Source organism: Petromyzon marinus (assembly GCF_048934315.1).
Source record: "Petromyzon marinus isolate PM22_M1 ecotype Great Lakes invasive population chromosome 83 unlocalized genomic scaffold, UKy_Petmar_22M1.pri1.0 chr83_unloc.3, whole genome shotgun sequence".
NCBI lineage: Eukaryota > Metazoa > Chordata > Hyperoartia > Petromyzontiformes > Petromyzontidae > Petromyzon > Petromyzon marinus.
The window spans coordinates 110981-133605 of record NW_027422636.1 but is presented as its reverse complement, the minus strand read 5'-3'; the positions used below and the strand labels follow the sequence as shown (position 1 = coordinate 133605).

Below are 22625 nucleotides of genomic sequence, written 5' to 3'. Positions count from 1 at the left end.
GGTGCAGTGTTGAGTCTATAGGCCAGTGTTGAGTCTATGGTGCAGTGTTGAGTCTGTGGTGCAGTGTTGAGTCTATGGTGCAGTGCTGAGTCTATAGGCAGTGTTGAGTCTGTGGTGCAGTGTTGAGTCTATGGTGCAGTGTTGAGTCTATAGGCAGTGTTAAGTCTTTAATGCGGTGCTGAGTCTGTGGTGCAGTGCTGAGTCTATGGTGCAGTGTTGAGTCTATGGTGCAGTGTTGAGTCTATGGTGCAGTGTTGAGTCTGTGGTGCAGTGTTGAGTCTATGGTGCAGTGCTGAGTCTATGGTGCAGTGTTGAGTCTATGGTGCAGTGCTGAGTCTATGGTGCAGTGCTGAGTCTATGGTGCAGTGTTGAGTCTGTGGTGCAGTGTTGAGTCTATCATGCAGTGTTGAGTCTATGGGCAGTGTTGAGTCTGTGGTGCAGTGTTGAGTCTATGGTGCAGTGCTGAGTCTGTGGTGCAGTGTTGAGTCTATGGTGCTCTGCTGAGTCTGTGGTGCAGTGTTGAGTCTATGGTGGCAGTGTTGAGTCTGTGTGTAGTGCTGAGTCTATGGGCAGTGCTGAGTCTATGGTGCAGTGTTGAGTCTGTGGTGCAGTGCTGAGTCTATGGTGCAGTGCTGAGTCTATTGTGCAGTGTTGAGTCTATGGTGCAGTGCTGAGTCTGTGGTGCAGTGTTGAGTCTATGGTGCAGTGTTGAGTCTATAGGCAGTGTTGAGTCTATGGTGCAGTGTTGAGTCTATGGTGCAGTGTTGAGTCTGTGGTGCAGTGTTGAGTCTATGGTGCAGTGTTGAGTCTATGGTGCAGTGTTGAGTCTATGGTGCAGTGTTGAGTCTATGGTGCAGTGTTGAGTCTACGGTGCAGTGTTGAGTCTGTGGTGCAGTGTTGAGTCTGTTGTGCAGTGTTGAGTCTATGGTGCAGTGCTGAGTCTGTGGTGCAGTGTTGAGTCTATGGTGCAGTGTTGAGTCTGTGGTGCAGTGCTGAGTCTATGGTGCAGTGCTGAGTCTATGGTGCAGTGCTGAGTCTATGGTGCAGTGTTGAGTCTATGGTGCAGTGTTGAGTCTATGGTGCAGTGCTGAGTCTGTGGTGCAGTGTTGAGTCTATGGTGCTGTGCTGAGTCTGTGGTGCAGTGTTGAGTCTGTGGTGTAGTGCTGAGTCTATGGTGCAGTGTTGAGTCTGTGGTGCAGTGCTGAGTCTATGGTGCAGTGCTGAGTCTATGGTGCAGTGTTGAGTCTGTGGTGCAGTGTTGAGTCTGTGGTGCAGTGCTGAGTCTGTGGTGCAGTGTTGAGTCTATGGTGCAGTGTTGAGTCTGTGGTGCAGTGCTGAGTCTATGGTGCAGTGTTCATCAACCCAGCGTGTTTGGCCCCGGCTCAGCCTCTGGCACTGATTGTCGTGCCCGGCACGGCCCCCACCCCCTTCCGCCCCCCCCACCAAGGCACTCGCCCGCCACGTGCAGGCAACGGCCGAGAGGGGGGGGGGTGGGTGCCAAGGGGGTCGCGTGTCCGGGCACTCGGCCCCCACGATCTGGCCGAGGTCCGTACCCCTGCGCCGCTCATCATCGCCGGGGCCACGGGAATCCCTCCCTCTCCCTCTCTCTCAGGGGGTTCACGGTGATCGTGTGGGAGACGCTGAGACCCTGGGGTCAGGGTTCAAGCCCTGGGTCTGGGTGTCTCTCTCTCTCTCAGGGGGTTCACGGTGGTCGTGTGGGAGACCCTGGGGTCAGGGTTCAAGCCCTGGGTCTGGGTGTCTCTCTCTCTCTCTCAGGGGGTTCACAGTGGCCATGTGGGAGACGCTGAGACCCTGGGGTCAGACTTCAAGCCCTGGGTCTGGGTGTCTCTCTCTCTGTCTCTCTCTCAGGGGGTTCACAGTGGCCGTGTGGGAGACGCTGAGACCCTGGGGTTCAGGGTTCAAGTCCTGGGTCTGGGTGTCTCTCTCTCAGGGGGTTCACAGTGGCCGTGTGGGAGACGCTGAGACCCTGGGGTCAGGGTTCAAGCCCTGGGTCTGGGTGTCTCTCTCTCTCTCTCTCAGGGGGTTCACAGTGGCCGTGTGGGAGACGCTGAGACCCTGGGTTCAGGGTTCAAGTCCTGGGTCTGGGTGTCTCTCTCTCAGGGGGTTCACAGTGGTCGTGTGGGAGACGCCGAGACCCTGGGGTCAGGGTTCAAGTCCTGGGTCTGGGTGTCTCTCTCTCAGGGGGTTCACGATGGCAGTGTGGGAGACGCCGAGACCCTGGGGTCAGGGTTCAAGCCCTGGGTCTGGGTGCCTCTCTTACAGGGGGTTCACGATGGCCGTGTGGGAGACGCTGAGACCCTGGGGTCAGGGTTCAAGCCCTGGGTGTCTCTCTCTGGGGGTTCATGATGGGATGCTGGGTGGAGTGTAGTGAGGGAGGGCAGAGGAAGGGAGGGGAGATGGAGGGGAGAGGAAAAGGAGATGGAGGTGAGATGGAGGTGAGAGGGAGGTGAGAGAGAGGTGAGATGGAGGTGAGATGGAGGCGAGATGGAGGTGAGAGAGATGGAGGTGAGATGGAGGTGAGATGGAGGTGAGAGAGATGGAGGTGAGATGGAGGTGAGAGAGATGGAGGTGAGATGGAGGTGAGAGAGATGGAGGTGAGAGAGATGGAGGTGAGAGAGATGGAGGTGAGATGGAGGTGAGAGGATGGAGGTGAGAGAGATGGAGGTGAGATGGAGGTGAGAGAGATGGAGGTGAGGGAGATGGAGGTGAAATGGAGGTGAGAGAGATGGAGGTGAGGCGAGATGGAGGTGAGATGGAGGTGAGAGAGATGGAGGTGAGAGAGATGGAGGTGAGATGGAGGTGAGAGAGATGGAGGTGAGGCGAGATGGAGGTGAGATGGAGGCGAGAGAGAGGTGAGAGAGATGGAGGTGAGAGGAGATGGAGGTGAGATGGAGGTGAGAGAGATGGAGGTGAGAGAGATGGAGGTGAGATGGAGGTGAGAGAGATGGAGGTGAGGCGAGATGGAGGTGAGATGGAGGCGAGAGAGAGGTGAGAGAGATGGAGGTGAGGCGAGATGGAGGTGAGATGGAGGCGAGAGAGATGGAGGTGAGAGAGATGGAGGTGAGATGGAGGTGAGAGAGATGGAGGTGAGAGAGATGGAGGTGAGGCGAGATGGAGGTGAGATGGAGGCGAGAGAGAGGTGAGAGAGATGGAGGTGAGGCGAGATGGAGGTGAGATGGAGGCGAGAGAGATGGAGGTGAGAGAGATGGAGGTGAGATGGAGGGAGAGAGATGGAGGGGAGAGAGATGGAGGGGAGAGAGATGGAGGTGAGATGGAGGGAGAGAGCTGGAGGTGAGAGAGATGGAGGCGAGATGGAGGTGAGAGAGATGGAGGTGAGAGAGATGGAGGTGAGAGAGATGGAGGTGAGATGGAGGTGAGAGAGATGGAGGTGAGTAGAGATGGAGGTGAGATGGAGGTGAGAGAGATGGAGGTGAGGGAGATGGAGGTGAAATGGAGGTAGAGAGATGGAGGTGAGGCGAGATGGAGGTGAGATGGAGGTGAGAGAGATGGAGGTGAGAGAGATGGAGGTGAGATGGAGGTGAGAGAGGAGGAGGTGAAGGCGAGAGATGGAGGTGAGATGGAGGCGAGAGAGAGGTGAGAGAGATGGAGGTGAGGAGAGATGGAGGTGAGAATGGAGGTGAGAGATGAGGGGTGAGAGAGATGGAGGTGAGATGGAGGTGAGAGAGATGGAGGTGAGGCGAGATGGAGGAGGTCTTATGGAGGCGAGAGAGAGTGAGAAGAGATGGAGGTGAGGCGAGATGGAGGTGAGATGGAGGCGAGAGAGATGGAGGTGAGAGAGATGGAGGTGAGATGGAGGTGAGAGAGATGGAGGTGAGGCGAGATGGAGGCGAGAGAGAGGTGAGAGAGATGGAGGTGAGGCGAGATGGAGTGAGATGGAGGCGAGAGAGATGGAGGTGAGAGAGATGGAGGTGAGATGGAGGGGAGAGAGATGGAGGGGAGAGAGATGGAGGGGAGAGAGATGGAGGTGAGATGGAGGGGAGAGAGCTGGAGGTGAGAGAGATGGAGGCGAGATGGAGGCGGAGAGAGGAGGAGGGGACAGGGAGGAGCGGGGAGGGGAAGGGGGCGGCCAGACTCCGACCGACTGACCCGATGCCCGGCCAGCTGCCCAGGTGGTACGCCAGCGTGGACACGGGCGAGGCCAGGCCGCCGGGAGCGGGCGCCGGCGGCGAGCGGTTGGCCAAGGCGGCGGTGGCGTCGGCAAGCACGCCGGCGGCGGCGGTGACGCTGGCGCCCCCGCGACCGCGGGGGACGGCGGCGCCGGGTCAGCCCGGCGGTCGCCGCCACATCGGTGGAGGCGGTGGAGGCGGTGGAGGCGGTGGAGGCGGTGGAGGCGGTGGAGTCCATCGCCCGTCCCGAGGTCGTCGTCGTCGCCGCCGCCGCCTCCTCGCCCCTCCGGCCCCTCCGCCGCCAATCCTGCGGACGACGCGCGCACAGAGAGAGGCACGGCCATTTGTGAGCTCGCAGAGACAACCGGGGGCTTGGACCCCCCCTGAGCTCACCACCCTACCCCTCCATCACTCTCCACTCACTCCTCCGCTCCCTCTCTGCTCCCTCCCTCTCCGCTCCCCTCCCTCCTCCCCCTCTGCTCCCTCCCCTTCCCTGCCTCCCTCTCTGCTGCCCTCCCTCTCTGCTGCCCTCCCTCTCTGCTGCCCTCCCTCTCTGCTGCCCTCCCTCTCTGCTGCCCTCCCTCTCTGCTGCCCTCCCTCCCTGCTCCCTCCCTACTCCCTCTCTGCTCGTCCCTCTCTGCTCCTTCCCTGCTCCCCTCCCTCTCTGCTCCCCTCCCTCCCTCTCCCTCCCTGCTGCCTCTCTCTCTGCTCCCCTCCCTCCTTCTCTGCTCCCCCTCCCTCTCTGCTCCCTCAACCCCTCCCTCCATGCTCCCTCTCTCTCCCCTTCCCTCCCTACCCTCCCATTCCTCCCTCCCTCCATTCAACATCCCAGGGTCTCCGACACGGATATCATGAACCCACAGAGAGACACACACCCATACCCGTGGCTTGAACCCTGAACCCAGGATTTCAGTGTCTCTGTGTGGCGAGTCTCTGGCTCTCTGTGTGGTGAGTCTGTGGGTCTCTGTGTGGTGGTGAGTCTATGGGTCTCTGTGTGGTGAGTCTATGGGTCTCTATGTGGTGATGAGTCTATGGGTCTCTGTGTGGTGAGTCTGTGGGTCTCTGCGTGGTGAGTCTGTGGGTCTCTGTGTGGTGAGTCTGTGGGTCTCTGTGTGGTGAGTCTGTGGGTCTCTGTGTGGTGGTGAGTCTATGGGTCTCTGCGTGGTGATGAGTCTATGAGTCTCTGTGTGGTGGTGAGTCTATGGGTCTCTGCGTGGTGGTGAGTATATGGGTCTCTGCGTGGTGGTGAGTCTATGAGTCTCTGTGTGGTGGTGAGTCTATGGGTCTCTGTGTGGTGATGAGTCTATGGGTCTCTGTGTGGTGGTGAGTCTATGGGTCTCTGTGTAGTGGTGAGTCTATGGGTCTCTGTGTGGTGGTGAGTCTATGGGTCTCTATGTGGTGGTGAGTCTATGGGTCTCTGTGTGGTGATGAGTCTGTGGGTCTCTGTGTGGTGGTGAGTCTATGGGTCTCTGTATGGTGGTGGTGAGTCTATGGGTCTCTGTGTGGTGGTGAGTCTATGAGTCCTCTGTGTGGTGATGAGTCTATGGGTCTCTGTGTAGTGGTGAGTCTATGGGTCTCTGTGTGGTGGTGAGTCTATGGGTCTCTATGTGGTGGTGAGTCTATGGGTCTCTATGTGGTGGTGAGTCTATGGGTCTCTGTGTGGTGATGAGTCTGTGGGTCTCTGTGTGTGATGAGTCTATGGGTCTCTGTATGGTGGTGGTGAGTCTATGGGTCTCTGTGTGGTGATGAGTCTGTGGGTCTCTGTGTGGTGGTGAGTCTATGGGTCTCTGTATGGTGGTGGTGAGTCTGTGGGTCTCTGTGTGGTGATGAGTCTGTGGGTCTCTGTGTGGTGGTGAATCTGTGGGTCTCTGTGTGGTGAGTCTATGCATCTCTGTGTGGTGGCGAGTCTATGGGCCTCTGTGTGGTGGTGAGTCTACAAAGCTCCCCCAGGTAGCCTCTAGCAGAGCTGTAGGGGCAAGTGCTGTTACACACATAGACAAAGCTCCCCCAGGTAGCCTCTAGCAGGGCTGTAGGGGCAAGTGCTGTTACACACACAAAGCTCCCCCAGGTAGCCTCTAGCAGGGCTGCAGGGGCAAGTGCTGTGTTAGTAGTAGCGAGTAGACAGACAAAGCTCCCCCAGGTAGCCTCTAGCAGGGCTGTAGGGGCAAGTGCTGTTACACACACAGACAAAGCTCCCCCAGGTAGCCTCTAGCAGGGCTGTGGGGGCAAGTGCTGAGACACAGACAAAGCTCCCCAGGTAGCCTCTAGCAGGGCTGTAGGGGCAAGTGCTGTTACACACACCGACAAAGATCCCCCAGGTAGCCTCTAGCAGGGCTGTAGGGGCAAGTGCTGTTACACACACAGACAAAGATCCCCAGGTAGCCTCTAGCAGGGCTGTAGGGGCAAGTGCTGAGACAAAGCTCCCCCAGGTAGGCTCTAGCAGGGCTGTAGGGGCAAGTGCTGAGACAAAGCTCTCCCAGGTAGCCTCTAGCAGGGCTGTAGGGGCAAGTGCTGAGACACAGACAAAGCTCCCCCAGGTAGCCTCTAGCAGGGCTGTAGGGGCAAGTGCTGAGACAAAGCTCCCCCAGGTAGCCTCTAGCAGGGCTGCTGGGGCAAGTGCTGTGTTAGTTCGTAGCGAGTAGACACAAAGCGCCCCCAGGTAGCCTCTAGCAGGCTGCAGGGGCAAGTGCTGCTAGTATCGAGTAGCAGCAGCAGCGGCGGCGCCTATGAAGGCCGGTAAAGGCACAACGCGGTGAACGGTAAGGCGTTGAGGGCCGTTCGCCTTCCCGACCGCCTTTGTATCTCCTGCCGTGCCGATGTTTTCATTAAACACCGCCGCCGCGGCTACTGTATACCGCACTGTACTCGTGTAAGGCTTGAGTGGACCTCGTGGTGTCAAACCAGAAATCAGTTCGCAATTTTTTCACGAGACGAAATGTTCAAGCGTCCGTAAAAAAACGTCGAGGTTGATTAGTTCATTTTAAATTTTAAAAAGGCGACAATTTTGACACAAATCGAGAACGGGGGCGTCAATAAGAGCGCGAACGCGATGGGGGTTGTTATCGGCGCCATTGCAAACCCCTCATTAAGCAACAACACGCGTCTCTTATTAATTCGGGGAATTGGATTTCGCCGATCGCCAAACTTAAAACCTGAGGTAAATGTAGATAGTGTTGCATCAATTACGCGTTAATTTAAAGTTTATATTGGAAAATGTTTGTTATGTTTTAAAAAAAAAACCTTATCGGCGCCATTGCGAACACATTAATCAACAAAAACATCTCTTAGAATTCGTGGATTGGATTTCGCCGATCGCCAAACTTAAAACCCGAGGTAAACGTAGATATGTTTGTAACAATTACGCGGTAATTTAATACTTTTATTGGAAGAAAAAAATGCTATAAATAACCGTAACTTACGTCGGTGGCGTGAGGCGAAGATGGATCCCCCTCCCCCCCTTATCATCCACCACCTAAACGGAAAGGAGGGGGCGGGGATGGGGGGGGAAGGGGAGAAAAGGGCGGGAAAATCCGCCTCGACCAATCGGCGCTCGAGAGGCCCGCCGCGGGCCAATCGGAGCCCCGTTGTCGCGCGGGCGCGGGCGCGCCGCTCAGCCAATGGGAGGGCGGAGCGGCTCGGGTGGCGTCTTTTGAAACCGGTGGGGCGGGGTGGGAGAAGCGGGGGTGGGGCGGGGTGGAGGGGCGGGGGGGGTGCGGGGAGGAGAGGGTAGGGTGATGATTGGGGGGCGGACAGTTTGAAACTAGGCGCGGCTTTCACCCCGCGTTAAGCCAATCACAAGGCGCGTATCATCGACGGTGTCTGAATCGACCAATGGAAGTGCGCGTTATGTTTGGACGCGGTTGGTGGTGACGGCGGTGGTGGGGGGGGAGGGGAAAGAAAGGAACATCGACCAATCACAGAGCGTTTAACATCAACAACCTTGCCCAATCAGAGTGCGCGTTACTCTCCCAACGTTTAAAGCCTCGCGCACGACGCGGGGGATGTAAACAACTCCCGAACGACCAATCACCGAGCGCGTTTCATCGCCCCCCCCACCACTTCCGTCTCATCTCGACCAATGGGAGACGCCGTTAAAATGTGATGGCACCCCCCCCCGCCGCATGCAAAATTTGGACCAAACCAAATTCGTCTAGATGAGGGGGGGGAGGGGAAGTTGTCTTAGCAACAAACTAAATTTTTTTTTAAAAAAAATTTCAACGCAATTATTTCCATTACGCAACACACGCTTGAACGAAATTGAAGTTTGAGCGAAATTATTCCGTCGCCTGAAAATTAATTTGTTGTCGTAAAACATCTGAACGTAGCGCATTTAAACAAACACCCCCCCCTCCACATATTGTAACTTGGCACAACCCACTTCCTCCTCGTGACGGTGGTGGGGGAAGAAAGGAACATCGACCAATCACAGAGCGTTTAACATCAACAACCTTGCCCAATCAGAGTGCGCGTTACGATCCCAGCGTTTAAAGCCTCGCGCACGACGCGGGGGATGTAAACAACTCCCGGACGACCAATCACCGAGCGCGTTTCATCGCCCCCCCCACCACTTCCGTCTCATCTCGACCAATGGGAGACGCCGTTACAATTTGATGGGCCCCCCCCCAGCCGCATGCAAAATTTGGACCAAACCAAATTCGTCTAGATGAGGGGGGGGGGAAGGGAAGTTGTCTTGGCAACAAACTAAAACATTTTTAAAATTTCAACGCAATTATTTCCATTACGCAACGCACGCTCGAACGAAATTATTAAATTATTCCGTCGCCTTCAAATGCATTTGTTGTCGTAAAACATCTGAACGTAGCGAAATTTAAACAACCACTAACTACCACCACCCCCCCCTCTCTCTCTCCACATATTGTAACTTGGCACAACCCACTCTTCCTCCTCCCCCACCATCATAACATAAAACGCGGGCGATGTTTGTCGAAGGGAGTTCGATTTGAGTGAGTTCGCAACGGAGCGAAGTTTACAAAAAAAAAATTCCTCGGTTGTTATCACAGCCACCTGAATTAAGCATCCGCGGAAACGCGACGAACGGACGGGAGTTTACCTCACGGAAGTTGTCATTTTTTTGTTGTTGTTGTTTTAAGAATATAATTTTTTTTCGTTATTTGCTGCCTACGTGATGGTGGGTGGAGTTGGTTGGTGTCAATGGACCGTTGCATCGTGTCGTTCGCTAGCGAAAGCCGAACCGGTTGGAGTTTAAGGTTGTTATTATTATTACCACTACTACTACTACACCACGGTCGTTTGACTGATGTTCTTACCTTGAAAAAGGCACGTTTGGACGTACGTTTAATTGTTTAAATGTACGATATTTTGTAATGTACGAGCGCTGTGTAGATCCCGTTATCGAAACGTCGAAATTCCTTCTCGGAACGCAGATAAGTTGTGTGGTTTTATGTATAGCCCGTCATAGGAACGTGGAATTTCCAGACGCCACCTGTCCGAATATCACCGCTCAATCCGTGTCCCCCCCCCATCCCCTGTCCCCCCCCCATCCCCTGGCCCCCCTTCCCTCGCCATCCATCCCCTCGTCCCCCGGTGTGCCCCCCCCCGTCTCCCTTCCCTGTGCCCCCCCCATCCCCCATGTCACCTTTCCCCGTGACCCCCGCCCCACGTGACCCCCGCCCCCACGTGACCCCCGCCCCCACGTGACCCCCGCCCCCACGTGACCCCCGCCCCACGTGACCCCCGCCCCCACGTGACCCTGTGTCCCCCGCCCCACGTGTCCCCCGCCCCCACGTGACCCCCGCCCCACGTGTCCCCCGCCTCCCACGTGACCCCCGCCCCCACGTGACCCCCGCCCCCACGTGACCCCCGCCCCCCCGTGACCCCCGCCCCCACGTGACCCCCGCCCCCACGTGACCCCCGCCCCCGTGACCCCGCCCCACGTGACCCCCCCCCCCCCCTAGAGAGCACAGCAGCAGGAGGAGTTCATCGCCAGCGCCGTCTCCGCTGCTGCGCCTCTCCCACTCCCTCGCGCAGCTGCCACTGCTGCTGGGCACCGCCAGCGCCTGGCAGCAGCAGCAGCAGCAGCAGGGGCATGCAAGGGGGTGGGTGACCAGCACCACGTCCGGCGGTGGTGGCGGCGGTGGTGGCGGCGGTGGTGGTGGTGGTGGTGGCGGCGGTGGTGGTGGTGGAGATGGTGGTGGAGGCGATGGCGGCGATGGTGGTGGAGGAGGTGGTGGTGGTGGTGGTGGTGGAGATGGTGGTGGAGGTGGTGGTGGTGGTGGAGATGGTGGTGGAGGCGATGGTGGCGGCGATGGTGGTGGAGGAGGAGGCGGTGGTGGTGGAGATGGTGGTGGTGGAGGTGGTGGAGGTGGTGGCGATGGTGGCGATGGTGGAAGAGGTGGTGGCGGTGGTGGTGGAGATGGTGATGGTGCCGGAGGTGCCGGCGGTGGTGGTAGCAATGGTGGTGGTGGCGGTGGCAATGGTGGTGGTGGCGGTGGTGGTGGAGATGGAGATGGTGATGGTGGCGGTGGTGGTGGCAATGGTGGTGGCGGTGGTGGTGGCGATGATGGTGATGGAGTGTTTATCAGTCACGCGTGAACGTCTTCCATCTCTCTACCCCGGCCACCTTTGTATCCCCCGTGCAGCTGCCTGCCTGGACCATTGCAACTCCACTTCGGTGATGGTGGCGATGGCGACGGTGACGGTGTTGGGGCCGGCGGCGATGGTGCTGGGGTGACGATGTGGGATTGTGGGGTGCAGACTGAGGAGGATGGCGATGATGGGGTGGTGGTGTTGGTGGCGATGGAGGAGGAGGAGGAGGAGAGGTAAATATCACAACAACATCATCAGCATTAGTAGCAGCAGTATCATCAGCAGCAGTAGTAGCAATATAATTTAATTTAATATACTTCAGCCCCTTGGTGTTAGACTTTTAACCCTTATTATAGTAAGACTTGTTTAAAACTTATTTAAGATTTTTAGGATTCCTCTATGTTGAATGTATGCACCATCCTGCCAAAGTAAATTCCGTGTCGGTGTGAACTTACATGGCGAATAAAACCCTTTCTGATTCTGATCAGAAGTATCAATAAGACCTCTCTCTCACCCCCTCTTTGCCCCCTCTCCCCCCCTCCCCCCCCTCTCTCTCCCCTCTCCCCCCCTCTCTCCCCCCCCCCCTCTCCCCCCCCTCTCTCTCCCCCCCCTCCCCTTATCCCCCACCCTCTCCCCCCCCCTCTCTCTCCCTCTCTCTTCTCCCCCCCTCTCTTCTCCCCCCCCCTCTCTTTCTCTCCCTCCCTCCCTCCCTCCCCTCCCACAGCTACCCAGACGAGAGTTTAAACAACGCGGCCGAAATCCACCCGGCAGCTCGCACCTCGCCGCCATCGCCGCCAAGCCCATCGCCACCACCATCATCATCATCACCTTCACCCTCATCATCGTCACCGCTACCCAGACCACCACCACCATCGTCATCATCACCATCACCTTCATCATCGTCACCGCTACCCAGACCACCGCCAACATCATCACCATCACCTTCATCATCGTCACCGCTACCCAGACCACCGCCACCAGCATCATCACCATCACCATCACCTTCATCATCGTCACCGCTACCCAGACCACCGCCACCAGCATCATCACCATCACCATCACCTTCATCATCGTCACCGCTACCCAGACCACCGGCAGCATCATCACCATCACCTTCATCATCGTCACCGCTACCCAGATCACCGGCAGCATCATCACCATCACCTTCATCATCGTCACCGCTACCCAGACCACCGCCACCATCATCACCATCACCATCATCATCGTCGCCGCTACCCAGACCACCACCAGCATCATCACCATCATCATCGTCGCCGCTACCCAGACCACCATCATCACCATCACCTTCATCATCGTCACCGCTACCCAGACCACCATCATCACCATCACCTTCATCATCGTCACCGCTACCCAGACCACCATCATCACCATCACCTTCATCATCGTCACCGCTACCCAGACCACCGGCAACATCATCACCATCACCTTCATCATCGTCACCGCTACCCAGACCAACATCATCACCATCACCTTCATCATCGTCACCGCTACCCAGACCACCACCGGCAGCATCGTCGCCTTCGGGGAGGAGTTTGGGGAGGACCCCCAGAGTCTCTGAGACCCCACAACTGCCCTCCAGTCGAGAAGAAGTTGGTGGTGAGGGTGGTGGTGGTGGTGGTGGTGGTGAGGGTGGTGGTGGTGAGGGTGGTGGTGGTGAGGGTGGTGGTGAGGACGACGATGACACCGGGGGGCCCGTGGTGGGGGGCTGCTCTCGGAAGGGGGGAGAGGGGGGGGAGGGGCCGGTGGGGGGGAGGGGCGGTGGAGGTGGAGGATGACCCAGGGGTGCTGGCACGGAGAAAGAAGCAGATCCGGTACGGCAAGAACACGGAGGAGTACCGGAGGCTCGCTGAGATGGTGCCCAGGTGGGTGGGTGGGTGAGTGGGTGGGTGAATGGGTGGGTGAGTGGGTGAGTGGGTGGGTGAGGTGGGTGAGTGAGTGGGTGGGTGAGTGGGTGAGGTTAGTGGGTGGGTGGGTGAGTGGGTGGGTGGGTGAGTGGGTGGGTGGGTGAGGTGAGTGAGGTGGGTGAGTGGGTGAGGTGGGTGAGGTTAGTGGGTGGGTGGGTGAGTGGGTGGGTGAGTGAGTGAGTGGGTGGGTGGGTGGGTGAGTGGGTGGTGAGGTGAGTGGGTGAGGTGAGTGAGGTGAGTGGGCGAGTGAGTGGGCGGGTGAGTGAGTGGGCGGGTGAGTGAGTGAGTGGGTGAGTGAGGTGAGTGGGTGAGTGGGCGGGTGAGTGAGTGGGCGGGTGAGTGAGTGGGCGGGTGAGTGAGTGAGCGGGTGAGTGGGTGGGTGGGTGAGGTGAGGTGAGGTGGGTGGGGTGGGTGGGTGGGTGGGTGAGGTGAGGTGAGGTGGGCGAGTGGGTGAGTGGGTGGGTGAGCACGGAGGAGATGGTGAGTGGGTGGGTGGATGGGCGGGTGAGGTGAGCGGGTGTATGTGTGCGGTGTGTGTGTGTGTGTGACGGTGTGTGTGTGTGACGGTGTGTGTGTGACGGTGTGTGTGTGACGGTGTGTGTGTGTGACGGTGTGTGTGTGTGTGACGGTGTGTGTGTGTGTGACGGTGTGTGTGTGTGTGACGGTGTGTGTGTGTGTGACGGTGTGTGTGTGTGTGACGGGTCCGGCAAAACAACCCCCTACCTCCTCGCGGTGCCGGACGGGCAACTCTGTCGTGGACAGCGCTGTGGGGGGAGATCCAATTTTGATTGGCTCCTCCCCTCATGGCATATGTGTCCACCACAGGGGGCTCTGGACGGGTGCGAGGGGCTGGTAACCACTCCACCTTCAATTAATTACCACGAAACCACGAATTAAACTGAAATATGTAACAACTAAGCTTGTGCCGGAGGCCCCGGGGGGCCAGGCGTCTATGACGTCTCCTGGCCAAACCCCAATTGGCGGAGCCAGGAGATTGAATACCTACCCTCGGGGCTACTCCAGAAACAACGAAAAGCCACTACGGGTGGCCACGTGGAATGTTCGAACGCTCACTGCAGAGGAGAGGCTGCCACTCCTCTGTCGGGAGCTGGACCGGTACCGCCTGGATCTATGCGGCATTCAGGAGGTCCGGTGGACCGGCTCTGGCTCCTGCCACCATGAGGGGTGGACAGTCCTTTACTCGGGGCAGCAGACTGCCAAACAACAGGGTGTGGGTCTTCTTTTGAACAAAAGAATCAAGGGGGCGTGGGAGCGTGGCGGTGAGGTGTGGGAAGCTGTAAGCCCCAGGCTACTTTGGGCTCGCCTTCCCATCAACCGGAGGCGAGGAATGGTGGTCGTGGTTACTTATGCCCCCCACCGAAGATGAACATCCGTGGAGGGATGCAGGCAAAGCCGATGAGTCAGATGCCTTCTATGACCTCCTGTCACAGGTGCTGGCTAAAGTGGCCCCTCGGGATAGAGTCATCATGTTGGGTGACTTCAATGCCCGAGTTGGTCATGATACTGGCACCTGGTCTGGAGTGATTGGAGGGCATGGGCCAGATCAGCTCAATAACAACGGTAGGAGGCTGCTAGATTGTTGTGCAGCCCATGGGCTTGTAATTACCAACACGCTGTTCCGGCATCGGCGCATCCACACAACATCATGGATGCATGCCGGGTCCAAGCAAGAACATCTGCTGGACTACATAGTGACGGACCAGCGAATGCGAGCCCATGTCCTTGACACCAGGACCTACCGTGGAGCTGATCTGCCCTCTGACCATCGACTAGTCATCTGTAAGATGCGCCTGCCATTCTTCCACTCCGGTGGTGGGTGTACACCCAGGACCCCATTCCAACCTAAAGTGGCCTGGTCTCAGTTATCTGATGAAAGTTGCGAGCGAGAATTTCATCATCGCTTGCGGCTGGGATTGGCATCGTCCCCGACTCCTCCGGATGTCGAGGGTAAATGGGCGAGGTTTAGGACTGTGACTCATGCAGCTGCAATGGCTGCTTTGGGTACGCGGTCCAGACCTCCCCAGACACCCTGGATGACAGAGGAGTTCAGGATGGTTGAGAAAAAGCGACAGGCCCACTGTCATCGGCTACAGAATCCCACGTCAGAGAATGAGGAGGCTTACCGCAGCCTTCGCTCGGAGGTTCGGAGAGCCGTGAGGCGCTGCAAGGATGGGTGGTGGTCGCGGGTTGCTGAGGAGATGGAGTCTGCCTCAGTGGCCCGTGATCACAAATCTCTATTTAACTCCATCAAAAAAGTAACCTGCAGCGCCACACCTATTACCATCATTAGGGGAAAAAACGGTGATCCAATTTCCGACCCCCAGGAACAGGTTCCCAGATTTGCTGAGCATTTCTGTGAGGTCCTGGGGGAGGGAAAATCCCTCAGCCAGGAAAACACCGTGGCACAAAGTGAGGATGACCCTGCTGAGGCTGCGGTGCCTCAAATATTGGATGAAGTCACCCCCTGTGAGTGGCTGGCTGAGGTGCCATCTGCTGAGGAAGTATTGAAGGCGATCCGGAGTCTGAGACCAGGAAAGGCAGCGGGCAGAGATGATCTCCCAAGCGAAATGCTGAGGGAGGGTGGCGTTTGTGCACAGACTGCCCTATATGACATCATAACAACAGTCTGGACCACTGGACGGGTTCCGCAGGATTGGAAGGATGCCCTGGTGGTCCCCCTTTTTAAGAAGGGGGACCGCACAGACTGTAACAACTACAGGGGCATCTCACTCCTCAGTGTGCCGGGAAAGGTCCTGGCAAGGATTATTCAGCATCGCCTTGCCAGGCACGCTGAGGAGAGGCTTGCGGAGCCCCAATGCGGTTTCAGGAAAGGGCGGTCCTGCACAGATGCCATATTTTCTGTCCGTCTGCTACAGCAGAGGTGTAGGGAATTCCAACAAGACCTACATCTCTGCTTTATTGACCTGGTCAAGGCCTATGATACCATCAGTAGGCCTGGGCTCTGGGTTGTTCTTCGTGCTTTTGGAGTACCTGACCCTCTGCTCACGATCATTAAGGACCTTCATGATGGTGAGCGGGCCCGGGTAAAACTACGTGGCCGGGAGTCAGAGCCATTCCCTGTAAACCTTGGGGTGCGACAGGGATGTCCTCTGGCTCCCACATTATTTAACATCTATTTTGACCACGTAGTTCGTGAAGCCTTCAATAGCTGTACCGGGGGAATCTCCATATGGTACAGATATAATGGGAGGCTAATCGATGCCCGGGTGCGGTCAAGGGATGGCTCCCTATTGCTCAACCACGTTATGTATGCTGATGACTTGGTAATAGCTGCTCAGTCAGAGGAGGAGTTGGAGACGCTGCTGCTGAGACTGGAGCGTGCCACTAAGAGGTGGGGCCTTACCATCAGCCCCACCAAAACTAAGCACCTGCCTGGGTATTTTGTACCATCGGACACTCCACCCCCACAACTCCCAATTGGTGATGGGGCAGTTGTGGAGAGAGTGGAGAGTTTCCCATACCTGGGCAGTGTGCTTATGACTGGCTCCAGTTTAACAGCAGACGTCTCACTCCGAATCAGTCGAGCGGCAATATCTTTTCATCGGTTGCGTAACGCTGTGTGGAAGCTACCTGGTCTGTCGCTCCGCACTAAGCTTCAGGTCTTCTCGGCCACGGTCATTCCCTCCCTTCTCTACGCTTGCGAAACGTGGACCCTCCTAATGGAACATCTTCGCCGGTTAGAAACATTTAGGCTGGCCTGCCTACGATCCATCCTGGGTTTAACCAGACTGGATTGTGTGAGGAGCTCACAAATCCTTGAAAGATCTGGGCAGGGTCCCATCGGTGAGCTCCTCCGGGAGGCAAGGCTGCGATGGCTGGGTCATGTAGCCCGCATGCCCAGCCACCGCATGCCGAAACAGCTTTTGTTTGGCCGGATTGAGGGGGCTAAGCGGGCGCGGCACGGGCTAGAGAAGAGATGGAGTGATGTGGTACAGGAGGACGTGGAGCTGAGTGGACTTGCCGATGACTGGTACCAGCGGTGTCAAGATCGGCCTCTGTGGAGGAGGCTCGTGAAGGATGCTACTGGGCAGTTGGAGGCAGTCGCCCTCCAACAACAACGGAGGGCGGAGGAGCGACGCTCACAACAGCGAGCGGAGCGCCGGGTGGCTAAAGCACAGCAGGTTGGCACAGTAGGGGGCACAGGTGGTGCATCAGCCAGTCATCTCAGTCAGTCGACCCGTGGCACCTGGGTCTGCCCCGTGACCACCTGCCAGCGGGCGTTCGACACTTCACGTGGCCTCAGGGTGCACATAGCCTGGCACAAGCGTCGTGGTGACGTCACCGCCACTTAGTGGCGAATGGCGGTTGTTGTTGTTGTTGTGTGTGACGGTGTGTGTGTGTGTGACGGTGTGTGTGTGTGACGGTGTGTGTGTGTGTCACTGTGTGTGTGTCACTGTGTGTGTGTCACTGTGTGTGTGTCACTGTGTGTGTGTCACTGTGTGTGTGTGTGTCACTGTGTGTGTGTGTGTCACTGTGTGTGTGTGTCACTGTGTGTGTGTGTCACTGTGTGTGTGTGTCACTGTGTGTGTGTCACACTGTGTGTGTGTGTCACTGTGTGTGTGTCACTGTGTGTGTGTCACTGTGTGACTGTGCCTGGGTATTTTGTACCATCGGACACTCCACCCCCACAACTCCCAATCGGTGATGGGGCAGTTATGGAGAGAGTGGAGAGTTTCCCATACCTGGGCAGTGTGCTTATGACTGGCTCCAGTTTAACAGCAGAGGTCTCACTCCGAATCAGTCGAGCGGCAATATCTTTTCATCGGTTGCGTAACGCTGTGTGGAAGCTACCTGGTCTGTCGCTCCGCACTAAGCTTCAGGTCTTCTCGGCCACGGTCATTCCCTCCCTTCTCTACGCTTGCGAAACGTGGACCCCCCTAATGGAACATCTTTGCCGGTTAGAAACATTTAGGCTGGCCTGCCTACGATCCATCCTGGGTTTAACCAGACTGGATTGTGTGAGGAGCTCACAAATCCTTGAAAGATCTGGGCAAGGTCCCATCGGTGAGCTCCTCCGGCGGGCAAGGCTGCGATGGCTGGGTCATGTAGCCCGCATTCCCAGCCACCGCATGCCGAAACAGCTTTTGTTCGGCCGGATTGAGGGGGCTAAGCAGGCGCGGCACGGGCTAGAGAAGAGATGGAGTGATGTGGTACAGGAGGACGTGGAGCTGAGTGGACTTGCCGATGACTGGTACCAGCGGTGTCAAGATCGGCCTCTGTGGAGGAGGCTCGTGAAGGATGCTACTGGGCAGTTGGAGGCAGTCGCCCTCCAACAACAACGGAGGGCGGAGGAGCGACGCTCAGAACAACGAGCGGAGCGCCGGGTGGCTAAAGCACAGCAGGTTGGCACAGTAGGGGGCACAGGTGGTGCATCAGCCAGTCATCTCAGTCAGTCGACCCGTGGCACCTGGGTCTGCCCCGTGACCTCCTGCCAGCGGGCGTTCGACACTTCACGTGGCCTCAGGGTGCACATAGCCTGGCACAAGCGTCGTGGTGACGTCACCGCCACTTAGTGGCGAATGGTGGTTGTTGTTGTTGTGTGTGTCACTGTGTGTGTGTGTGTGTGTACACTGTATGTGTCACTGTGTGTGTGTGTCTATGTGTGTGTGTGTCACTGTGTATGTCACTGTGTGTGTCACTGTGTGTGTGTGTGACGGTGTGTGTGTGACGGTGTGTGTGTGACGGTGTGTGTGTGTGTGACTGTGTTTCACTGTGTGTGTGTCTTACTCTGTGTGTGTGACTGTGTGTGTGTGTGTGACGGTGTGTGTGACGGTGTGTGTGACGGTGTGTGTGTGTGACGGTGTGTGTGACGGTGTGTGTGACGGTGTGTGTGTGTGTGTGACGGTGTGTGTGTGTGTGTGACGGTGTGTGTGTGTGTGTGTGACGGTGTGTGTGTGTGTGTGACGGTGTGTGTGTGTGTGACGGTGTGTGTGTGTGTGTGACGGTGTGTGTGTGACGGTGTGTGTGTGTGTGACGGTGTGTGTGTGTGTGACGGTGTGTGTGTGTGTGACGGTGTGTGTGTGTGTGACGGTGTTTGTGTGTGTGTGTGTGACTGTGTGTGTGTGTGGGGAGCGATAGTGTAGCGGTTAGCGTGCTGCGCTATGAACCTGGCGACCCGGGTTCGATTCCCGCTCACGGCCAACACCAGTGACGATTATCTGAACCGGTCCCGGGCCTCCCCTAGGTCGACTCAGCCTCAAATGAGTACCTGGTGCGGTGTGTAAACATCGCCACTAGGGAGACAAAGGCGGTCGGGCGTGGTGCTGGCCACCCACCCCCTCGTGTACCGTTTCGGCCTTCATAGGTGCTCGCTAACAGCACTTGCCCCTACAGTCTGTTACAGGCTATATGGGGGGTCTTTGTCTTTGTCTTTGTGTCACTGTGTGTCACTGTGTGTGTGTGTCACTGTGTGTGTGTGTCACTGTGTGTGTGTGTCACTGTGTGTGTGTGTCACTGTGTGTGTGTCACTGTGTGTGTGTCACTGTGTGTGTGTGTGTACACTGTGTGTGTCACTGTGTGTGTGTGTGTACACTGTGTGTGTGTGTACACTGTGTGTGTCACTGTGTGTGTGTGTGTCACTGTGTGTGTGTGTGTGTGTCACTGTGTGTGTGTACACTGTGTGTATGTGTGTCACCGTGTGTGTGTACACTGTGTGTCACTGTGTGTGTGTCACTGTGTGTGTGTGTCACTGTGTGTGTGTGTCACTGTGTGTGTGTCACTGTGTGTGTGTGTGTACACTGTGTGTGTCACTGTGTGTGTGTGTGTACACTGTGTGTGTGTGTACACTGTGTGTGTCACTGTGTGTGTGGTCACTGTGTGTGTGTGTCACTGTGTGTGTGTGTGTGTGTACACTGTGTGTGTCACTGTGTGTGTGTGTGTACACTGTGTGTGTCACTGTGTGTGTGGTCACTGTGTGTGTGTGTCACTGTGTGTGTGTGTGGTCACTGTGTGTGTGTCACTGTGTGTGTGTGTGACTGTGTGTGTGTGTGTCACTGTGTGTGTGTGTGACTGTGTGTGTGTGTGTGTGTCACTGTGTGTGTGTGTGACTGTGTGTGTGTGTGTCACTGTGTGTGTGTGTCACTGTGTGTGTGTGTGGTCACTGTGTGTGTGTGTGTCACTGTGTGTGTGTGTGCGGTGCAGGAACCTGCGGGTGTCCGGAGTCCACCCGCGTACCCCCAACGCTCTCCGCAAGTACAGCCGGCGAGCCTGGGACGGCCTCGTGCGGCAGTGGCGGCGCCAGCTACACGCCTGGGACGCGGGGGAGGGGGGCGAGGAGAGGGGTGGTGGTGGAGGTCGTGGTGTGGGTGGTGGAGGTCGTGGTGTAGGTGGTGGTGGTGTGGGTGGTGGAGGTCGTGGTGGAGGTGGTGGTGGTGGTGGTGGAGGTGGTGGTGGTGGAGGTGGTGGTGGTGGAGGTGGAGGTGGTGGTGGAGGTGTGGGTGGTGGTGGAGGTGGTGGTGGTGGTGGGGGTGTAGGTGGTGGATTGAGGCCGCTCTGAGTGAATGCGGTGAGCGGAGAGATGTTGGTGGTCGCTGTTGTGGCTCGCTCACCTCACGCTCACCTCACGCTCACCTCACGCTCACCTCACGCTCACCTCACACTCACCGCTCACCTCACGCGCACCTCACGCTCACCTCACACTCACCTCACCGTGGTGAGCCCTATGGACCAGGCAGAGGCGCGAGTTGAATTCCCGCTCGCAGCCACCACCAACGCCGTCGGTAGCGATTTCAACGACCGGTGCTGGGCCCTCCCCTAGGTCGACTGGGCCTCAAATGAGTATCTGGTGCAGTGTTGTGTGTGGGGGTGTGTGTGTGTGTTGTATGTATGTTGTGTGTGTGTGGTAGTAAACATCGCTAGCACTGGGGGAGACAAAGGCGGCCGGGCGTGGTGGTGCCGGCCACCCACCCCACCCTCCCCCCGTGTGTAGCCACAGTGGCCGGTAGCCTTCATAGACGCTGCAGCTGCTGCTGCTACTCCGAAGAGCACTTGCCCCCCCGCTACGGCCCTGTCGGAGGCTACCTGGGGGGCCTTTGCATTTGTCTCCTCCTTCAAAGGCGGCGCCGCTGCTGCTACTACTCTCGAAAGAGCTCTTGCCCCCCCTACGGCCCTGTTGGAGGCTACCTGGGGGACATTTGTCCGTGTCTACTTGTGACTGCTAACCACGGCACTTGCCCCAACGACCCTGTTGGAGGCTACCTGGGGGACATTTGTCCGTGTCTACTTGTGACCACTAACCACGGCACTTGCCCCAACGGCCCTGCTAGAGGCTACCTGGGGGACATTTGTCCGTGTCTACTCGTGACCACTCAACACGGCACTTGCCCCCCCCTACGGCCCTGCTAGAGGCTACCTGGGGGACATTTATCCGTGTCTACTTGTGACTGCTAACCACGGCACTTGCCCCCCCTACGGCCCTGTTGGAGGCTACCTGGGGGACATTTATCCGTGTCAACCCGTGACCACTCAACACGGCACTTGCCCCTACGGCCCTGTTGGAGGCTACCTGGGGGACATTTATCCGTGTCTACTTGTGACTGCTAACCACGGCACTTGCCCCCCCTACGGCCCTGTTGGAGGCTACCTGGTGGGACATTTGTCCGCGTCTACTTGTGACTGCTAACCACGGCACTTGCCCCAACGGCCCTGTTGGAGGCTACCTGGTGGGACTTGACGAAGTCGAGGGCCTTGTCGATGTTTTTTGCGAGACGTTCGATTTTGTACCTTTGGGGGCCGGCGGCAAGCGGGGAGCTGCCGAGGGCCCCCCCCCCCCCCCCGGGAGGAGTTTTGTGAGCCCGAGTCGAGCGAGTGTCTCTGTCACCCCCTCCCTGTTCCACGGTTCGCGTTTTAAATCCCGAATAAACGTGGCGCCCGGCTCTGATTGGCTCGTCCCGCACACCCCCCCCCCCGATCCCCTCTGGAGTAGTGGTTGGTGGTGGTGGTTGTGATCAGGCTGTCTCGAGGACAGCGCTGGAGTGAAACACAGCCAACGCTCAGACCACGACCTTTAAAGGACCTTTAAAGGTCGCGGTCTGAGCGTTGGCTGTGTTTCACTCCAGCGCTGTCCTCGAGACGGCCTGGTCCCTTCACCTGATGAAGGCCGCTTGTGTTGTGGCCGAAACGTCGTGAGTTTTTGTTGTTTTGTTCTTTTACCTACTACGTGGTGCCTTTACCGAATAGAGCCGAAGAGTACGGATCCTTGCAGTCACGAAAGCTTCAAATCTAGAATAGAAGGCGGTAGGTTGCGTTGGTGGTAGTGGTGAGCCCCTGCAGCCACGACTAAAGCTCGTGGACATGCTAATTTCTCCAGCCCCCCAACTCCGGGCCCTGCACGCCGCAAATCCTCCCCCTCCACCCCCTCTCCCCCCGTGAACTCCTGTAGCCACGACTCCACAACCCCCCCTCCCACGCCTATATAAAGCCACAACAGCAGATAATTCTCTCTCAACCGATGACGGGGACGCTGTTGTTGCCACCGAAACGTCGCGTGTTATTTTTCTACCTACTACGCGATGAGCTTAACCGAAAGAACCAAGAGTGCGGATTGCTGCAGTCACGTAAGATTCAAATCGAGATTGGGTGGGAGTGGTTGGTGGTAGCGGTGGTGGTAGCGGTGTGGTGGCAGTGTTAGTGGTGGGGGTGGTGGTGGTAGTAGTGGTTGGTGGTGGCAGTTGTGGTAGGGGTGGTGGTGGAGTCTGGCAAAACAACCCTCTACCTATTCGTTGGTGCCAGATGGCAACGCTGTGGTGGGCAGTGCCATGGGGGGAGGGCCAATTCTGATTGGCCACTCCCCTCACGGCGTCTGTGACTACCACAGCGGCCAGATGGGGGCTCTGGATGGGTGCGAGGGGCTGGTGACCCCTCCACCTTCAATAAATTACCACTAAAACACGTCTAAGATATCTAACTAATACGAATTGTGCCGGAGGCCCCGGGGGGGACAGGC

At 57.4% G+C, this 22625-nt stretch overlaps 1 protein-coding gene across 1 annotated transcript; it reads left to right on the top strand.

The window, feature by feature from the left end:
• The first annotated feature begins 10812 nt into the window (after window positions 1-10812).
• Window positions 10813-19981, top strand: LOC116937849 (uncharacterized). The gene is made up of 3 exons (XM_076059001.1): window positions 10813-10848; window positions 11440-12598; window positions 19823-19981. Exons 1-2 carry the CDS (start codon window positions 10813-10815, stop codon window positions 12292-12294), a joined length of 891 nt encoding a protein of 296 aa, XP_075915116.1. The 3' UTR covers window positions 12295-12598; window positions 19823-19981.
• The last annotated feature ends 2644 nt before the right edge of the window (window positions 19982-22625 follow it).